The sequence below is a fragment of the Bactrocera neohumeralis genome, chromosome 4, assembly GCF_024586455.1.
Source record: "Bactrocera neohumeralis isolate Rockhampton chromosome 4, APGP_CSIRO_Bneo_wtdbg2-racon-allhic-juicebox.fasta_v2, whole genome shotgun sequence".
Lineage (NCBI taxonomy): Eukaryota > Metazoa > Arthropoda > Insecta > Diptera > Tephritidae > Bactrocera > Bactrocera neohumeralis.
The window spans coordinates 89,049,644-89,069,134 of NC_065921.1; the positions used below are offsets into that span (position 1 = coordinate 89,049,644).

At 39.7% G+C, this 19,491-nt stretch overlaps 2 protein-coding genes across 3 annotated transcripts in view; one reads left to right on the forward strand and one right to left on the reverse strand.

Moving 5' to 3' along the window:
* LOC126757529 (metabotropic glutamate receptor 2-like) overlaps positions 1–13,417 on the forward strand; it is a 213,843-nt gene extending 200,426 nt beyond the window's left edge. For both annotated transcript variants that reach the window (XM_050471511.1, XM_050471512.1), the window contains 9 exons: positions 495–644; positions 2,175–2,308; positions 4,240–4,430; positions 5,050–5,184; positions 5,402–5,564; positions 5,992–6,205; positions 7,097–7,248; positions 10,386–10,566; positions 10,712–13,417. In XM_050471511.1, the coding sequence (XP_050327468.1) occupies positions 495–644; positions 2,175–2,308; positions 4,240–4,430; positions 5,050–5,184; positions 5,402–5,564; positions 5,992–6,205; positions 7,097–7,248; positions 10,386–10,566; positions 10,712–11,202 (1,811 nt within the window). In that variant the 3' untranslated portion in view covers positions 11,203–13,417. The remainder of the gene's footprint in view (positions 1–494; positions 645–2,174; positions 2,309–4,239; positions 4,431–5,049; positions 5,185–5,401; positions 5,565–5,991; positions 6,206–7,096; positions 7,249–10,385; positions 10,567–10,711) is intronic.
* Positions 13,418–14,010: 593 nt separating this feature from the next.
* LOC126757530 (maltase A1-like) lies at positions 14,011–16,368 on the reverse strand. Its single transcript, XM_050471513.1, has 7 exons — positions 15,788–16,368; positions 15,136–15,714; positions 14,961–15,068; positions 14,757–14,904; positions 14,498–14,696; positions 14,288–14,434; positions 14,011–14,231 (listed from the first exon to the last, which is right to left on the reverse strand). Exons 1-7 carry the CDS (start codon positions 16,331–16,333, stop codon positions 14,159–14,161), a joined length of 1,800 nt encoding a protein of 599 aa, XP_050327470.1. The 5' UTR covers positions 16,334–16,368; the 3' UTR covers positions 14,011–14,158.
* Positions 16,369–19,491: the final 3,123 nt, after the last annotated feature.

Sequence of the window (19,491 nt, forward strand, 5' to 3'; positions counted from 1 at the left end):
CGCATGGCACTGCTGCAGATAAGCGAAATTGGCAGCGTTGAAAATAAATAGGCGCGTTCAAATTTATAATGCGAGCGTGAAAGGGCGTAATGAGCAGCGTTGAATGAAAAATTGTCATCAAAACTTTTGACAGCTAAACAAGTAGCAACAGCAATGTATTGCTTAACCCATTTTGGTGCGGCTGCTGATTTAGCCAACAGCTCGATAAGAGCACACAGACACACACATTACATACTTATCTACAGTGTATATAAGAGAGCAAGCTGTGCATACACCTACGAATCATGAAAAAGCAATCAGTTTGCGCAGGCTGTAAGGCTGAAATTATTCAAGTACTTGCGGAAAAGTAATTTTCCTACCAATTTTGCGCGGCAATCGGGTTTTTAACCAGCTTGATTTCATATATGAATAAGTACATTTATGTTTCAGGTTTATGTGTGACATAATTTGTTTTGAATTAATTTAAAATTGTATTACTTTTTAATGCTTTTCAGGCCTCAGCGGTGATCACTTTCGCTTCGATGGCAATGGCGATGGTCCAGCGCGTTACAATATCATTCATTTCAAGCAGTCAGCGGAGGGCCTCTACCACTGGGTCAAAGTAGGTGAATACTACGAGGGTGAACTACGCCTGAATATGACAGGTATGAGTAATATATCAAGTAAACGCTTCTGGTATAGACTAGCAATCGCTATTTTGATCAAAATTGCTTTTCAAATACTTTAAAAATCAGTTTTTAAATTTTTTTAGCTGCTTTTAGGCGTACAAACAGAATTTTTGCTTTCATGTTCACAAATTTAAAATTAATGAATCTGTTTATTGAAATTTAAAACACAGTTATAATCATAAAATAAAACAAGAGAAAACATCAACTTCGTTTGCACCGAAGCTGTAAAACCCATCACAAATACAAAAGGTTCCTTATATGAACTTCCGTCGGCCAGTTTGTATGGCAGCTATATGATATAGTTATCCGATTTGAACAATTTCATCAAAGATTCCACCTCCGTCTTAGACAACGACTTCTGACAAATTTCGGGAAGATATCTCGTCAAATGAAAAAGTTTTTCATACAAGCTCTTAATTAAGGTCATTCAGTTTGTATGGTAGCTATATGCTATAGTAGTCCGATATGAGACATTTCTTTATACATTGTTGCACTGAATAAGGAAATGACCTTTATTATTTTTCATAAAGATAGCTCGTCAAATACAAACGATATATAAGAACTTGGCTTCGGTCGTTCAGTTTGTATGGTGGCTATATGCTATAGTGTTCCGATCTGAACGATTTTCTCGGAAATTATAGCATTGGCTTAGCCAATAATCCAAGACAAATTTCAAGAAGATGTCTTGTCAAGTGAAAAAGTTTCCCATACAAGCACTTGGTTTCGATTCTTCAGTTTGTATGGCAGCTACTATATGTTACAGTGGTGCGTTATCAGCAATTCCGACAAATAAGCAGCTTCTTGGGGACAAAAGAACGTGTGCAAATTTTTAGATCGATATCTCATAAAATAAGGGACTAATTGGTGTATATAAAGGCAAACACGCTAGACGGACGAAGAAACGGGCATGGCTAAATCGACTCAACTCATCACGCTGATCATTTATATATACATATACTTTATAGGATCTCCAGCGCTTTCTTATCGCCGCTACAAATTTCGTTGAAAACTTTATATACCCTCCTCAGGGTATACTAAACTATTAGGATTACTCTAAACTATTGCAAAGATCATTTTCAGCACTTTTAAGAGCAAGTAAACAGTAATTCAATATTATTTATCAATCAACTAACCAATCTCCTGCAATAGTGCAGCAACTTACGGCTTAAAGCGCCTATTTTTCAGCCTTCATTCCACTTGCGAGCTTGTTTAGCCTTCAACAACTAACAATTTGTTGCAACGGCAAATCCATTTCAGCATCACAAGAGCATTTAGGCGCACTTGCAGTAAATTTGCTCGTACTTATTGCTGCCGCATTTGTAAACTTATCTGATACACATGTACGCCTCGCTTCCTTGCACACTTTTCCGCCAGCACTCGCTCGCACATTCATCTGCACTTTATTATGCGATCTCGTTATTTTCTATTCTATTTACCCGAGTTCATTTGCTTTGTTTCTGCCGCACATTTTCATTCTTTTCTCATTGTTGCTCTCTTCCATTGCAGAGGTCCAATTTAAGCTGTTGCATCCGAAGCCACCTGAGTCCGTCTGCAGCTTGCCCTGCGAACGCGGACAGGCCAAGAAGTATGTGGAGGGCGAGAGCTGCTGCTGGCATTGCTTCAATTGTTCAACCTATCAAGTAAGTTCAAGCAAATTTACAGTTGTCACTTAGCACGGCAACGCTTTCCAGCGCCATCGCAGTATTGGCACACAAACAAAGCCGATACACACACACACAAACGCACACGCGCATGCATGCCCCTGAAAGGGTGACAGCTGGATCAGCCGCAAACCATATTGTGCGGCCGTGGCGGCTGAGGGGCGGGCGGTGCGCCAACTGCCCCTGAGTTGTGCAGATAAATTGAAGAGCTTTGTAGAGTAATTGATTTGCTTGTTTTATATTGGTAATGCTTTTACTGCAGCGCATTTGTATACCGTTCTACAAATACATTTGCGTGTGTATGTTTGTGTATGTGTGTGCTTATTTGAGCCAACTGCAGCTGGGAAATTGGATTTTGATTTAGAAATTATGCTGTAGCAAATTGAATTCAATTCACTCATTGAACCCAGTTGAGCAAAGCATGAATGTTGCTCAGCTCTTTTTAAAGCGAAGGTCGCCTCGCCTTCGAAGCGCGAATTTTTTCTGAGTCAACCTCTTTCAAAAGGGTAAAATAAGCGAAGGAGAGGAAGTTTTGCAATATTCTGCATAAATTGTTGCTCGCGGTTGTTTTACTAAAATATTTAAATAACACTTTAGAAGTAGTGGCACGCGTTTGCCCTGAGCTGAGCTGAGTGATTGGGAGCGCATCAATATTTAATTTAGTTACGGTATTGCGATAGAAATTCGCCTGTGCAGTTTGCAATAATAAAATATGTTTCCTTATAAAATTTTATTAAAGTATTACAGTCCAAGCGCAAACAAAATTATTTTATTTTATTTAACTTATAACTAGTTGAACAGCTTTTAGCCACAAAAATGCAAATATTGTGTAGTCGAAAACATCTTTTCGTGTTTTTAATCAAACTTTAACTTATATTTTTTATATTTATAAGGAACTTTAATAAACCAAAATATCTACCATTTTGGTCAACTACTTTTTGCCATTTTTCCGCTGGAGTCATTATTCCATCAATGTAAGACTTTTCTGGTTTCTCAACGAAAAACTGCAACAAATAATTTTCACAGGCTCTTGAAGCCCACTTTACTCCATTAAGGGAATTCTGCATTGACCGAGACAAATGGTAGTCCGATGGTGCACGACCAGGGCTATATGGTGGAGGCATCAAAACTTCCCAGACAAGCTCTCCCAGTTTCTACCGAGTCATCAAAGATGTGTGTGGTTTAGCGTTGTCCTGATGGAAGTCGAAGGCATTTCTGTTGTTCAGTTCTGTTCGTTTTTTACGATTGCTTGCTTCAATCTCTTCAGTTGTTTACAGTTAAATGTAGAATCAATCGTTAGACCACGCTGGAGCAGCAGTGGCTGATTCCTTTCCAACCCCACCAAACACTCAGCATAACCTTTTCAGGCGTCAATCCAGGCTTTGCGACCCTTTGTTGAGCCTCACCACGCTTGCAGCAGGATATTTTTCGAACGTTATTGTCGTATTTGGTTCTCTTTTCGTCTCCTGTTACCATTCGATTCAGAATGATTCGATTTCATTTCGTTTCAGCAAAGAATCGCTAAAGTTAATTCGGTCCATTAAGTTTTTAACAGACAATTCACCTTTTTAAATGGTTTAAAACCGTTTGATGATGAATTTTAAGTTTCTTAGCGACGTCATGGCTGCTTATGTATCGGTCGTGGTCAATCTTTTCCATAATTTCATCGAAACACAATGTGATTTAAGTAACTCATCCGAGAAATTAACATAATTTTATCAATTTTTTCAAAAACATGACACTAAACATGAAAATTTATTCGCCAATATAAAAATTTGCAAAACTATTAATAACTGAAATCCGCTAGCCAAGTAATTGCTGCCTCACTTGTTACATTCCAAATTGCAACGTTTATTTGCCAGCTTCCTTCACGTTGTCTTTCAATTACATATTTACAACACTTCATCTAGATACGCCATCCCATCGATGAGACACAGTGCCTAACGTGCCAATTGGGCACTTTGCCCGATGCCAGCAAGCAGTTCTGCCAGACAATACCGGAAGTCTACTTGCGGCCCGAATCAGCTTGGGCGATTGGCGCGATGGCCTTCAGTGCCACCGGCATTTTGGTCACGCTCTTTGTTGTTGGCGTGTTTGTGCGGTAAGTGTGCAACAAGCACTAATACATATACATATATAAACATGTGCTCACTCTCTGCATACTTTTATTTACGGTGTCAATTGCCAACTGTCGAATGTCAACAATTGATTGCTCTTTGTCATTTTCTCACTACTGTTTATTTCCACGTCTTTTTTTTTGCTTTTTTTTGTTTTTTTTTTTATTTATTGCCAAGTCAACATGCTACTTAAGCTTTTTTTTATTTATTTCTTGATTTTTAAAGTGGGCAACTTAGGCTTTTTATCAACGCCGGAAATATTTGTGTTTCATTTTCTTTGTTTATTTATTTATTTTTGCAATTTTGGTATTTTTCGCAATTTTTCTTGTGCTTTTCACTGTTTGCTTTTTAAATACAATGCACAATATGTTTTGCCTCGTTGCTTTAAATATGAAAATTTACGTTATTGTTTGTTTTGGCGGCCTTTTTTACAATTTTGCAAGGAGCAATAAGAAAATATTTACAAAAGAGATAAAACGATTTCTGAATTATTGTTTTGGAAATATATATTCCAAATTTGCTTCACTTTTTACGATTTTTCTTGTTTAACAAACATTTTCTCTGTCCACTCATCAATTCTTCTCGTCCATTTAATTCTCTTAGCCATAACGACACGCCCATTGTGCGCGCCTCTGGCCGGGAGCTCAGCTACATACTACTCGCTGGCATATTAATGTGTTATGCCGTTACATTTGCTTTGGTGTTGAAGCCTACGAATATAGTGTGCGCCATACAACGGTAAGTTGCCACAGAGCTTTTCACTAAATGACACTGAAAAGCTTTTACTCGTAATAGTACTATCAAAAAAAAATAAAAAAAAAAATGTTAATTTCAAAAAAATATTAAAAAAAAAAAATTTTTTAAATTAAAAAAAAAATCCAAAACTTTAAAAAAGATATTTGAATGCATTATATAAAACTTTCATTTGCATATTATCGTTTTTTCTCTCCGCCAGCTTCAGCGTCGGCTTCTGCTTCACCGTTGTCTACGCCGCGCTGCTCACCAAAACCAACCGCATAGCGCGTATCTTCAAAGCGGGCAAACAATCAGCGAAACGACCTTCGTTCATAAGTCCCAAGTCACAATTGGTTATCTGCTCGTTCCTAATTTTCATACAAGTAAGTGCGATATCTATGACAATGGCAGCCAGAGCGCACACAATAAATGCGCAAGAATGCGCCAAAAGATTTCGCGACGCTGCGGCTGCATGGCCACATTCCGGCGTACTTTAGCTGGCATGTTGCATGCAACCAACACGCTGCCACACCACATATTTACTCACACACACACGCAGCCACACAGCTTTTTCACACATATTTGCTTTCGCCGCGAACAAAAGCACTCAGCAGCATCCATTACACCTTTTCTCTAGCGCTGCTTTTGCGCCGCCGCGCCATTCATCAACACAATAGCGCTTTACTTTGCCATTAAAATAATGTTTACATATATACACACACACAACTAGAACTGCATTCGTTTTTCCTTTTACTAATGACCGTTCTTTATGTGTTTTTCTCCCCCCTTTCGTGTTTGCTTCCATTGCAGATTCTCATTAATGGCGTTTGGATGGTGATTGCACCGTCGCATGCCATGTACCATCATCCGACACGCGAGGATAACTTGCTCGTCTGCGATTCGTACATCGACGCTTCCTACATGATCGCATTCTTCTATCCCATCGTTCTGATTGTAGTCTGTACGGTGTACGCGGTGCTGACGCGCAAAATACCAGAGGCATTTAACGAGTCCAAACATATCGGTAAGTAGTTGGCGCGAGTTTGACGAGCGTCTGGCGAGCTTCAGCTTTAGCGCGCTTTCAACTTCATACCACAGCTATTTACAGAATCAATTGAACGGTTGTAATTGATAGACAATGCTTGATTTGATTTTAAGGTTGTAAAGCACAGCAGAAGTTTTCCATTTCGTATCGCTATATGAACCTCCACTAGAGCGGGTCGTCTTTTTTCCCATTAAATCGTGTATGCGCGGAATGTTTAACGGATCATTCGGAACAACTTTGCTTAAAAGATTATGAGTGTGAAACCGGTTTCGAGCCAGAGACTTTTAAGACTAAGTTTAAAATATCTGACTATTCGATTGTATGGAGAATATGGTTATCCGATCTGGCCTATTCCGACAAACAAATTATTAATAGAATATCAAAATGCAGGTATTAATTTCACTCGGATATCTGAAAAGCTGTCCAAAAATTTTTTAAAATCCCTCAAAAATTTCACTATAAAAATCGCTGGCTCGAAACCAGTTTTAGACCCATAGTCTCTTAGATAAAGTTGTTCAGAATGATCCATAGAACTTTTCCGCCTACGCAATATTCCGTTTATTTATTTGTTTTTTTGGCTCCCTATAAATCGACCCGTTCTAATCTCCACATACCGCATTACCATAAGACTTTTACTAATTGTTTTTTAAATATTTGTCTAAATAAAATAATTCAACTCCATTCTATTCCTTTCGCATTCGTTTCACTGGACGCTGCCATTTGTGGACAAACGATTTCAACTGCACAAAACAAAAACTGTCTTACACCTGTTGCCGTTTCGTATACCCATACATGCCTATCTTGCCTATGTTACGATCGCTTGCTATCCTCGCCTGCTTTCTCCCCTCATCATCTCTAACATCTACTCAGGATTCACCATGTACACCACTTGCGTCATCTGGCTGGCGTTTGTGCCGCTTTACTTCGGCACCGCCAATCATGTGCCGCTGAGGATAACATCGATGTCGGTGACGATAAGTTTGTCGGCGAGCGTCACGGTGGCGTGTTTGTTCTCACCAAAGGTAAGTGAGAAGCAACTTTGATCCATATGCCATTAGCGGCAAATGCATGTGTGTTTGTTTGTATAGCGTCTACCAATAGGGACGACGTGATTTTTACAGCTCGGTAAGGTTGTTGTTTTAGCAGGTACCTAGTCCCCGTTAGGTTGATAAGGATTAGCTAAGTTGTCGTCGACGTCATCTAACGGAAGGCCCAAGAAACGTTCTGTTTCGACGGGTTCGGACCAAACGGAGAGGGGTGTCAGATAAGTAAGGTTGGTGGGGCATGCAAACATTGTATATGTTGGGGTCTATTCCAGATAGATAGGAGTTTAACCAGCTACAGTATCCAGAACGAAGCTGCGCAAAGGTCACTCTCGTTTCTCGCGAAACCTCGAGCTCTCCGTTTGCAATGGGTGATGGTTTGACTCCGAGTACGCCTTTCAGTGGACGGGAGACGAAGACGGTGTTGATGTCTCCCCTGCAAATGGCGGTCAGTGCTTGTAGGAAGTTTGTTGCATCCGAAGTTTTTTGCGAAAGCAGGAACTGGGAGCATACTGGCCTGACTATGCAGGTGTTTGATAGGAGACTTCAAGAGGCATCCCGTCGTAGTCCGGAGTGAAGTATTCTGACAGGTCTGAAGCTTCTTCGTCTGCGTTTCACTGCATCCAGGTGATCATATTGATGCGGCATAGTTAAGGATCGGCCGGCCGATTGCCAATTAAGTTGCCAACAACGTTTCTCCGACCTTTCCCCATGTGCTGCCGGCTAGTGACTTGAGGATTTTGTTGCTTTTTTCGAATATTGGCGCCATTGACTGCAATATTAAGGTCAAGTCTGTACTCCTTCGACCAGTTTGTAAATATGCTCGCTGTAGATTTAGTGAGGGAAGGTATTAAGTTCCGTTCAGATAGGAAGTGAGAAAGGTCGAAGACATAGCCGTTTACTTTTGAACCCATGTCATCGATTCCATTTCCCAACGACGACATTGACGTATAATCATCAGCGTACGAGGTTAAAGAATATATTTCTGGTGGATTTGGAACTTTTGAGATATAGAAGTAAAACGAAAGCGGGGAAAGGACACCAACTTGCGAATCCTTGCGTAATTCTTCTCAGTTTAGAACTTTTCCCACGAAATAGTGCGGATGACTGACGACTGCTCAGGTATTTCATGATCTTCAATCCTGAAGGGAGCGTAGTTTTTTCGATGTCCTGCAGTAGCATTGCGTGACTGACTATATCAAAGGCTTTTGACAAGTCCAACGCTATGAGGATCTTTCTCTCACAGGGTGATTTCTGGTTATTGCCACGAACTGTCTCGGCGTTTATGACGCTAAGTGCTGTGGTGGTGATGTGCACTTTTCGAAAGCATTGTGTGCATTTAAAATGATAATAAGTTTTAATTTTACAAATTTTTAAAGCTACTTACACATTATTTTCATTTGAAATGCTCGAATTTATTTATTGATTTTCTGTTGCTTGGACACATTTCTAAATTTTTTCACTCACTTCTTTTCGATGTTCATTAAAAAAATTGGTGATCCAATTTAATTCCAATTTAAATGCCTGTAAATGCATAAAAAACAGCTCATATTTATAAACATTTATTTTGCACACGCTTATTTGTTTATTTTCTTCCCAACAAAGCAATTCTCTTACACAAATACCAACTTTAAAATAAACGAATTGAAATATTTCCCAATATAATTTATGCAAATTAAATTCATATTTTTGTTGCAAATACTGCAAACTCGCAAACTAATTTTATTAAAATTGCCAGCAAACTATATATAAGTTGCATAAATTCCACTGATTCGTATACATATATATTTGCCTTACCTTGACTTCCACCTGCTTGCACGCACGCACTATTAGCTATGATTTAATTAGAGCATTAAAGACAAGCCTTTGTTGCAAAAACTATGAGCGCGCAAATAGCTTGTATAATTTCGTGGAAATTAGTTTATGCAGTTTAATTCAACCTTAAACTGCCTTCAAGTGTTATGTATTATGTGGCCATCAGCGGTGTATGAACCGCTTGAACTGAGTTGCGAGGACCACTTGCCCTAAAGAATATTAGTATGTTCTGTTTATATTTTTCAAAACTTGCCTTCAAGTATACATATCTTATTTTATTTTAACCTATAGAAAAGTCATATATAGTACATATGATCAAATATTAACCAAACCACAACTGGTCAAATTGACAAGGATCTTCATTTTACAGAGAAGAAATACAAACTAGTAGTAGTAGTAGTTAGTCACCATTTCCTTCACGGCCGCTATAGAAACATTCAAGTTTCTTTGTTTTCTGCTTTAACGAACCATACCAGCATATAAATTCGATTACTTCAACGAAACAATTTTATTAAAAAAGTTCTGTTGACAAGATTCTTGCTAAAAGCCTTGATTATTTTTCTGACTTTCAACTACAAAGCAGTTAAAATAACTATCAAAAAATAAAAAAATAAACTCATGAGGGTAGGCATTTTCGAAAACTTGTATGCATTTGTTGATATTTTTCACCGAAATGTGAATATTCTGAAAGCGCCTTTGTTTACACCAGCAAAAGTGTTCATCCGTTTATCAAGAAAATTTCACCTAAAACTGTTGGCACGCTATCAACTGTCAGCCATCAAATAAATATTCGAGTGAGCAAGTCAACTACAACAACAATAACTCACTGTAAATTCACTGCAAATTTTATTCACATGCAAAGCAGACCCTGACTGCGCATGTATGGGTAAATATGACTTTCTGTGTGTGTACGTATGCAAAGTTCGGGTGTGAAATTCAATTCAAAACACACAAAAACCGCCCGCATAATAGTTTCTGTGGCACGTGACAGCTAACTGTTGATAAACGACCGCAAGCAAAAACATAATATGACATAATGCGCAAATCCTAGTGAAATCCACAATAAATATTGTGTCGCTAAAGGCAAATATGGCAAATGTCAGTGCAAGTCAACTGATGGTAAAGTCAGATTTGACATCAATTAAACATGAATATGCCATATGGATGCGCCCGACAGCAAACAAAACCTTTCACATGAACTGTAGACCAGCTAAAGCACAAAAAACTTGATTTTTGCGAAATTTTTTTGTTGTTTATGAAATTAATATTGGCATTTACATAACCTGCACTGCGTTTTTCAGCTGTACATAATACTTATAAGGCCCGAACGCAACGTGCGGCAGAGCATGATGCCGCCGCGCTATGGAAACATGCACCGCGCGGGCACCGGACCGTCTTCCATGATGGCGGCCGCCGTGGTGACAGCCGCTACATGTGCGCAAGAGGAGAAAATACAAAAGCATATCACACCAACTAATACAGGTGAATATATAGCTACAGTAATAGCAACCAGACCATATACTATATTCAAAACTAACAGTAGTTTATTTTGAAGGCAGCTTATAACTCTCTTTGATAGTATGCACATAACCTATACATTTTTTTCTACTCCTTCTCGCTTCCGCAGAGCACAGCACCAAGGCGAAGAAGCTCTGCGAGATGGCAACACAGACCATCACAATAACGAATATCTTCACCAATTTGGACAGCATCGCCTACAGTCAGATCCCCTATGCGGATCAGTATGTGCCAAACAACAATCATCAGCAACAGCATGAGCAACAAAGCCAACAATCATTACACCACCACCCACTAGCCGCCAACAGCGAAGCTGAAGTGGTAGCGAATAATAATAAAATCAATCAATTGCAACATGGCAACCCTAGCGCGCTGGCGCACCCCACAAACACCGCCACCGCTGCAGCGACTACAACCAGCACAGCGGCCACGTCGGCCACAGCAGTTGCGGCCATTAGCACAGCCGCATCGCCACCAACTTTGCATGCGCTAAGCAACCATGTGATGTTGCAGCAACATATTGCGCTGCACAACTGCAGCGATAGTGCGACTATGTGCAGTGATAGCGGTCGACCACAACTGGAGACAACGAATTTATAGCCCAAAGCGCCGCTAACCAATGCTGTCAGCGCTGGCGCTGCATTAGCAACCGCAAAAGCCATCGAACAGTGTAATGCTGCGAACACATTGAAAGCACATGGCATGAATTATGTGCTGCAGCAAGAAATCGCCTGTGATAGCTGTGCCGCACCGCCAGCACAAGCCAAGGCCGGTGAGTGTAATAAGCACAACAACAACAATGCCGACAATCACGCTGCTACTCAACACACGCTCAGCAATAACAACGGCAGCGGCAACGTGGATGGAGACGGCGCAGCAGACCGCACCACTGCCACCAGCAGCAACACAGCCAGCAATTGCAGCAGCAGCAGCAGCAACAGCAATAGCAGCAGCAATGGCGGCAACGGCAGCACGCGGACCGGCAGCAAAAAGCGCTGCGCCATACCCGTGTGAGAGTGCGCGCCCTGGCCCTAGGCGTGCAACATTGGCAGCGCAATAAATTGCTGAATTGCTGCCACTAGAGGATTGCTAAATATATTTGTAACTGTAAGTAAGTACCAAAAAATAGTTTAAGCCAAACATATTTCTTTTCAAAGAGTTCATAACTGACTGCTTATGATTTAAGTTTAAGGGTTTTTGTGGGTAGCGGCTCTTGCAAAGGCATAGGGAGGCACAGAGGGTTTATACTTTAGCGGTTCCAATGAAATTACAATGAATTTAGCTAGTTAAGATGTGCTATTAGTATATTAAGTTAGTTGAAATTGTAAATAAGCAAGTTAGTATACTACTATATAGTAATTATAAGAGTATGGCAGTGTTTTATACTAGCAGGTTTGGTGCAAAACTATTTGGTTACAGAGTTATGAGGAAAAATTAGAGTGAGTTCAAGGTTATAAGAAATATAATCGTCATTTATTATTAAAGTTCCATAACTAAAAAATTTGTAACTTGTTATTTTGTTCTAATTAAGCGGTTGAGAATTGGAACTGCTAACAGCTGTTCGCACGAAATGTGCGCGAGACGCCTAAAACTATGTTTGTTGGCGCACCGCTGTGGCCTCAACAGCTTATTTTCACTTACTCTACTACCTTTCTCTTCAAGTATCTAACTCTTTTGCTTTTATTAGATTTTTTCTCAACGATTTCTCAACTCTAGTTTATAAATTTCATGTTATTTTATTATTTTTTGTTATTCTTTTTTACAAATTTAGTAAAAATACTAATCATAGTTAAGATGGCGCTAACATGTGATATTATTTAGAACCAAATATTAAGTATTGAGGCCAAATGTATCAATGTATGTACATATGTTAAGAAACATAGTTTTAAGCCTTTATTATTAAGTTAGTTAAGTTCACGGCGCAAACCTAATTTATAGTTAATTTTTAAATAAAAAAAACGCGATTTTGTTACAAAAGGGATAGCAACTAGTATAAGTAAATAAAAGATAATAGATTTTATAAATCATGTACACTACAATAACAATATTATCCCTTCTGCAACCTAATCAAACGCTCTATTGCTTGGCCAAGTGCTTACGTGTCACCTGTGCGCAGTAGAGGCAACTAAATTTATTACGTTGTTTGAGCCCAGCAACATAATGAATTCATTTGCAAATAAACTCAACGTTAATGGAAGCCAAAATAGTTTAGTTTTTCTCAGACTGAAGCACGCTTTTATTTGTTATAAAATAGTTTAGTTTTTCTCAGTCGCAAAGCAGAGCTTTCACATACGAAAGCTTTCATATACGAAAGCTCGTTGAAATGCCTAGAACTGAAGCACGCCTTTATTTCTTATAAAGTAGTTTAGTCTTTCTCAGTCGCAAAGCAAAGATCATGTATAACAGCAGAGCTTTTACATACGAAAGCTCGTTAAAACTCGCTCGTTTCTTTTCTTATAAAATAGTTTAGTCTTTTCAGTCGCAAAGCAGAGCTTTCTCATACGAAAGCTTTCATATACGAAAACCCGTTGAAACGCCTAGAGCTGAAGCACGCTTTTATTTCTTACAAAGTAGTTTAGTTTTTTTCAGTCGTAAAGTAAAGCTCATGTATAACAGCAGAGCTTTCACATACGAAAGCTCGTTGAAACGTCTGGAGTTGAAGAACGCTTTCATTTGTTACAACTTATGAGCTTTTCAACTCATTTCAAGGGTTTTTAGTTAACTTCCTTAGAAATGTTAATTGCAACTACAACAAAAATATGCCTTTCCAGAGAAAAAACTATGTAATATTGTGTATTGTAATACTCTAAATAAAGTACACTAGAAATTTATGACCGTAAATATTAAAGCATTAAAAGCTGTACTATATTTTTCCTAGAGGGTCAGCTTAATTAATTAATTTTAGTATAACTAATTACCCATAGAGATGTAAGATAAGGCAAAACAAGCATTGTAGTTAACCGTAGTTCTAATAGCTATTATAAATTAATAATGAAATGATTTATAGCAGACAAATTCATGACCAAAAATAATCAAGTAATTATGCAAATTGATTACAGAGCAAAGTAAATATTGAAAATTCTAATGAATTTCGAAAGAAAGAAACCTCGTTACACACAGTTGAATGTTTCTACGTAAATATGTTCAAGCCCATGTAAATAAATAATGCTTGCATATACGCTGTACATATGTATACACGTACATAAACTATTTGTATGGAAGTAAGTACCTTAAATTTATGCATTAACATGTAAATGTAAATTGTTTAAAGTTACTCAAATGAATAAGCATGCAAGTAACGGTTAGCAAATAAATTTCCACACATTCTAGAAAATATGTAGCATATGAAATATTGAAAGCAAAACAAGTGAATTAATATTCTGAATAAAATAATTGAAACAACTTAAATAAATTTGGTTTCATTAGCGCGAAACACTCGACGACGCACTTCATGCTTTTATTGAAAAAAATATGTTTAGCACAGGCAAATACGAATTGAAGTTTATTCAGAAATACGAAAATACTTTTTCGACCATCCACGACATTCAGTCCAAACTCAATTAGCGGGGCCACTCAAAATCAAGGCCTCACCGGCTGCCAGCGACAGGCTCTTGGTGTTAATCTCAGAGCTGGAAACAAGTAAGGGATCGAATTTTTATATAAATATATTAAGAGTTGTACTCACCCGCTGGTTTTCGTTGAGTCCAAGCTGCTTATCGTCAAGGTCATTGCAGCGGGCAGCAAGACATCGAAATCCTGCTGTAGATCCACAGTGGTTGTGTCATTGCCAAAATTGGCGATGTATACGATGGTGTCCGCACCTGTTAGATAGCTGGAGTAAAGTGAGAAAGTATATAGTAACCAAGTAAGTATTATTTAATATGCAGCTGTTTACCGTTTCAAAGCGAAAAAGTTGTTTGCGAGTGCCTTATATTTGTACGAGCCATCCTGTAGGGTTTTTGAGCTTTTGCGCAATTCGATCAGTGACTTGTAGATCTTCAAATGAGAATTGGCGCTCGAGTTCTCCACGTCCACATTGAGGGTTTGGTAGTCTGGTGCAAGTGGCAGCCAAGTCCTTGCAGCAGTGGAGAAACCTTTTTGAGAGTACAAACCATTAGAAGTTCATAAATTTATTTATATTGAGCTGCGCTTACCGGCGTTAGTGCCTGCGCTCCATTGGAATGGCGTACGTGACGGATCGCGCGTAAAGTTTTCATATATATCTTTATTTGAGTTACAAGCAGCGGGGTCAACCGTATCTTCCCATGAGATCTCACCATCAATCATGCCCAATTCCTCACCCTTAAATAAAAGTTTCGCATAATCACATGCATAAAAACCAACAACATGGAGCTCACCTGATAGGTGACACTTGCGCCGGGCAGAGTCATAACCAGCATGTTCATGGCATCCGTACGTTGCACGCCATAGCGGCTGGCCGCGCGACGTTGATCGTGATTACCAATCTGCCAGTATTATAAAAGTATAACAACATTAGCGCTAACACAGACAACCCAACCTGCGCGCACTTACCACCCAATTCGCTGTACGTTTCGCCGGCATGTTCTTCAGCCACTCATCGACCGCCTGCTGCACGTATGACGCGCTCACACCCTGCTTCAGCACGGTAATCAAATTGAAGTTGAACGGCAAGTGTGCGCCCTCGACTGTACGGTTGCCGTACATTTGCATCGTGTATGCGGCCGGCGCGTACGTTTCGATTAGCAGCACACGCGTGTCGCCGCCATGTATGCGCTGATAGTCATCCATCACTTGACGCCATTGATAAACCATATCGATGGTCTCCGGACGATTTTCAATCAGATCCATTTTGAGGTAAGCGCGATCATCCTTATCGTCGGTGTTGCCACTCACCGGCTCGTCGGGATATTGGCCATTCTCGTCGGGCTCCACTTCGAAGAGCACCGGCACTGCATCGACGCGGAAACCAGCTACGCCCTGGTCGAGCCAGTAGCGAATTATGCGTTTCATTTGTTCCACCACAGCAGGATTGCGGTAGTTTAGATCGGCCTGCTGCACGGCGAATTGATGCAAATAGTATTGCTGGCGTTCCTCACGCCATTCCCACGCAGAACCGCGGAACGATTGCAACTGAAAGAGTAAAGTACTTAACAAGTGAGTACTGAGAAAAGATACTTAGCTGTAGCTTTTTCTCCACACTCACCCAGTTACTCGGCGGTATGCGTTTGCCATCCGCATCCAGCTTGCCATCGTGCCATACATAGTAGTCCTCGTAACCGCGCTCACGCTTAAGTGATTTCTTGAACCACTCGCTTTCGTTACTAGAATGATTTGGCACAAAATCCAAAATGATCTTCAGACCCAATGCATTCGCCTTTGAAATCAACTCGCGAAAATCATCCATCGTGCCGTATTCTGCTTGAATTTCGTAGAAGTCCGCAATGTCATAACCAAAATCCACCATCGGAGATTTGAAAATTGGCGACAGCCACGCTGCGGTTACGCCAATATCTTTGAGGTACTGCAAACGCGACGTAATGCCCTTCAAATCACCAATACCATCGCCGTCGGAATCCTGGAAGGAACGTGGATAAATCTGGTAGAACTGTGCAGTTTGCCACCAGTCCTTCTGCTCCGCCTGTGCGCCAGCACGGTTGGACAGCGTGCAAGCCAGGCAACCGCTTTGCGCGGAAAGCACCGAAAAAACTACGAACGCCGCGAAATACCGAGAAAGTGTTGTGAATTTCATGTTTGAGTTGACATCATACTGCAACGGTTGACATACAGGCGGCGCCTTTTATAGGTTCTGCGTGTTATTTATCAAATATATTGAGAGCATCTTACTTGCATTTGAAAAGTAAACACATATTGGCTTCGATAAGACTCAAGTGTGCGTTAAGTAATATTATGACGTATGTTTACAAGTATAGGAAATATTTTGTTGTAAAGTGGCGCTGATTGTTAGGTACGTGTAAGTGAGCCCTCCAGTGAAAATGCAGTTGAGATAATTCAATGAATTACACTGTTTAATGTTTGAAAAGCACTTGAAGACTAAAAGACTGGCAAAAAATTAAAAATGTCATTTCAAATGGACACGGGTTTCCCACCTCTGAATGTACACAAGAGACTGCTCCTGCATTACAAAGCAAAGCGGTGACTTGACTATGCACGCCAGTGACCTTTAAAATCTTGTAATGATATCGAATATAGCAACTAACTGAGTTTTTAACTGTTTTTCTCTCCGAAACTATATCCAATTTATAACGAGAACTCTCTGCATAATGACCAAAAATACTACAATGTTTTAATGATACTTTTAACTTCAGTTAGAAGTATTTAAATCCAAAGTAGATGAAGTAATCTAATCACTTAAAATGAAATTTCTGCTCACCAGCTTTTTGAAAGCTCTGTATGAGTGCTAATAACCACAACTCTATCACACACTCAAACATAACCGTAATCACTGGCATTTCAGAAATTCGAAAGCGAGCAAGAGATGATATCAACTTAAAGTGTACAAAAAATCGAAAGAAAGCAAACATGGAATGGAGGCCTGAGCAAATAAAAATGGAAGAATTAAGTTGGAATAGAGGAGAGACAATAGGAAAATTCCGGCGAAGAACCGACAAACGCATTCACAATGAAATTTTGCCGAGCGTTGGGTATAAAAAGCAGACAGAAAAGGGACGAATGTAGTTTGAGCAGGGTTCTGCATTTGTCTAAGCAGACCTATATTTTTTTTAGCGCATAGCTTCCGTCAAGAAGAAAGTATCATATGTGCCGTACGGACTGAATTCCAAAAGAAAACAATGCCATAACTTCTTTCCATGAGCAACTCTACAGGAACTGCGTATCAACTTCGAGTACTTCTTGACTGCCTGGTGTTGACTGCCATTGGCTTGCTTTGTTGGCCTGCTCAGTCTTATTCAGCGGTTGGAGTGTGTTATGAGAAGGCACGCGGCACAGAAGCGCTATTCTGCTGCGCTTCACACTTCTACTTTTAGAGCATTGTCTGGTCACAGTGGAGTCACAGGAACTACGCGTCGATTTGCTGCTGAAGGAAGAAGTATTTTTTGTGTAGTTTAGTTCAAGCCTGATATTAAACATATTTGAATTTAGCTTTAAGGAAGATTTTACATTGAAAAGATATTACTATAATATTTTATGATGTTTCCTCCTTTGACTATGTGCTTGGTGAAGAAGACTACAAACAACTTTCTGGTTAACCTGAGTAGCCATAGTTATCCTGGGGAATTTGTACTTAATCTTTGTTTCTCTTGTTATACAATCTACTTCAAATATAGACAAATAGTTTAAGCAACAACAATAAAAACAAAACCCACGCGCTCACCGAAACAAACAAAGAAGCTCTTAAACGCAATAATCATTATGATATGAGACAAAGAGCAACCTCAGAAAGCAAATATGTAGCCAAGCGTTGACAAATAGCGTTGTTGCCCTTCGCATTTCACTCGCACAACAAAGCCGCGCGCTCCGCACATGCCTTGCATACTTATTGAGTTGTCACTCAGCGGCAGCCAGTGGCCCACCTCCACCATTCTCCAACCGCTAGCTGCCAGGCGCTAGTCGCACACTAAAGACTAAACCGAAGGGCACACAACAACAAAGCCAACACACGCTCGCACATGTGTTCGATGCTCGCAAACCATTGTGGTTGCCACTTGGTTAGCTGCCTTCTATCTGCTGATTTCAATTCGTGCTGCTGTGCCTTCCCTCGCTGATGTTCGCCTTTTTATATTCCCTTCAATTATACATTTTTTTTATTTCCGCATTTTTTGCTTTGTTTCGTTTTCTCTATTCTTTCATTTCCTCATTTCGATTGTGTAATTTGTTGCTCGCTCGGCGTCGTTTTGAATACCAAAACGCTTTGAAATAACGCATATAAAAGTCGGTCAAATTCGGGCGCAAATTAAAACGGCACAACGCCTCACACTTTTCCAACTGTGTGCAACAGAAAGTCTGAAGCGTGTTCAATGCTCGCACGCATGTGTCAGCTGTCTTTCTAGCTCTTGCTGACTTTTCGATGCGTAATTTGTGTCATTTGAATTCGAAATTCGTAGAGTATTACCTTTAATGACGAGTTTTCAAGTAGATTAGCGCAGCGAGTGGGGAAGAGGGAGGAGAATTGAATGGTTTTCAATTTCCATAATAATATTTCGTGGATTTCTAGGGTGCCTAGGCAGTTAACTGTTATAGAACAAAAAATAAAAAAACAACTAGTTTGGCTTTAGAAATATGTTTTCAAATTGATTAGTTATTTGCGGCTTGAAATAATGAGTTTAATATGCTTTATAAACGACTTTTTGAAATTAGAGCAGCGTTCGTCGGAACCTGACTAGGGGAGATAAAATCGGTGCTTCAGAAGCTACTTTGCTTAATATGTTGAACATTTCGCCCTTTTCGTATGGTTTGGCCATAATCCAATTCAAATTTCTCACCTGAGTTCTTGGACATCAAGCCCGAAGAGCTGCGTGCGAAATTCCAAACCGGTGTTGCCAATTTAATCGCCGTATAATTACAGATTAGTTAGCCAACTATTGCTTCGGCACCACATAGTGTTGCCAATGGTTTCAAGAATCTATTGGCTATTGCCGCTGCAACCGAAGTGGACTTCAAAGAAGCTGCTACCCCCAAGGAGGATCAAGGATCAAGGAAAAGAAGGAAGAAGCCAAAAAGGAGTAGTTGGAGTCCGAGGAAGACGACGATATGGGTTTCGGTCTCTTCGACTAAACAGCTCAACACTAAATTTGATATTTTTTATAGGTGTCCAAACAAGATTATCTTTTTATATTGATTCCAAGGAAGAACTCATGGAACAGACATTCCGAAACTTCATCTAACTTCGTGCGCATGCTCGGAGTTTGGAAATAATTAATTAATTAACAG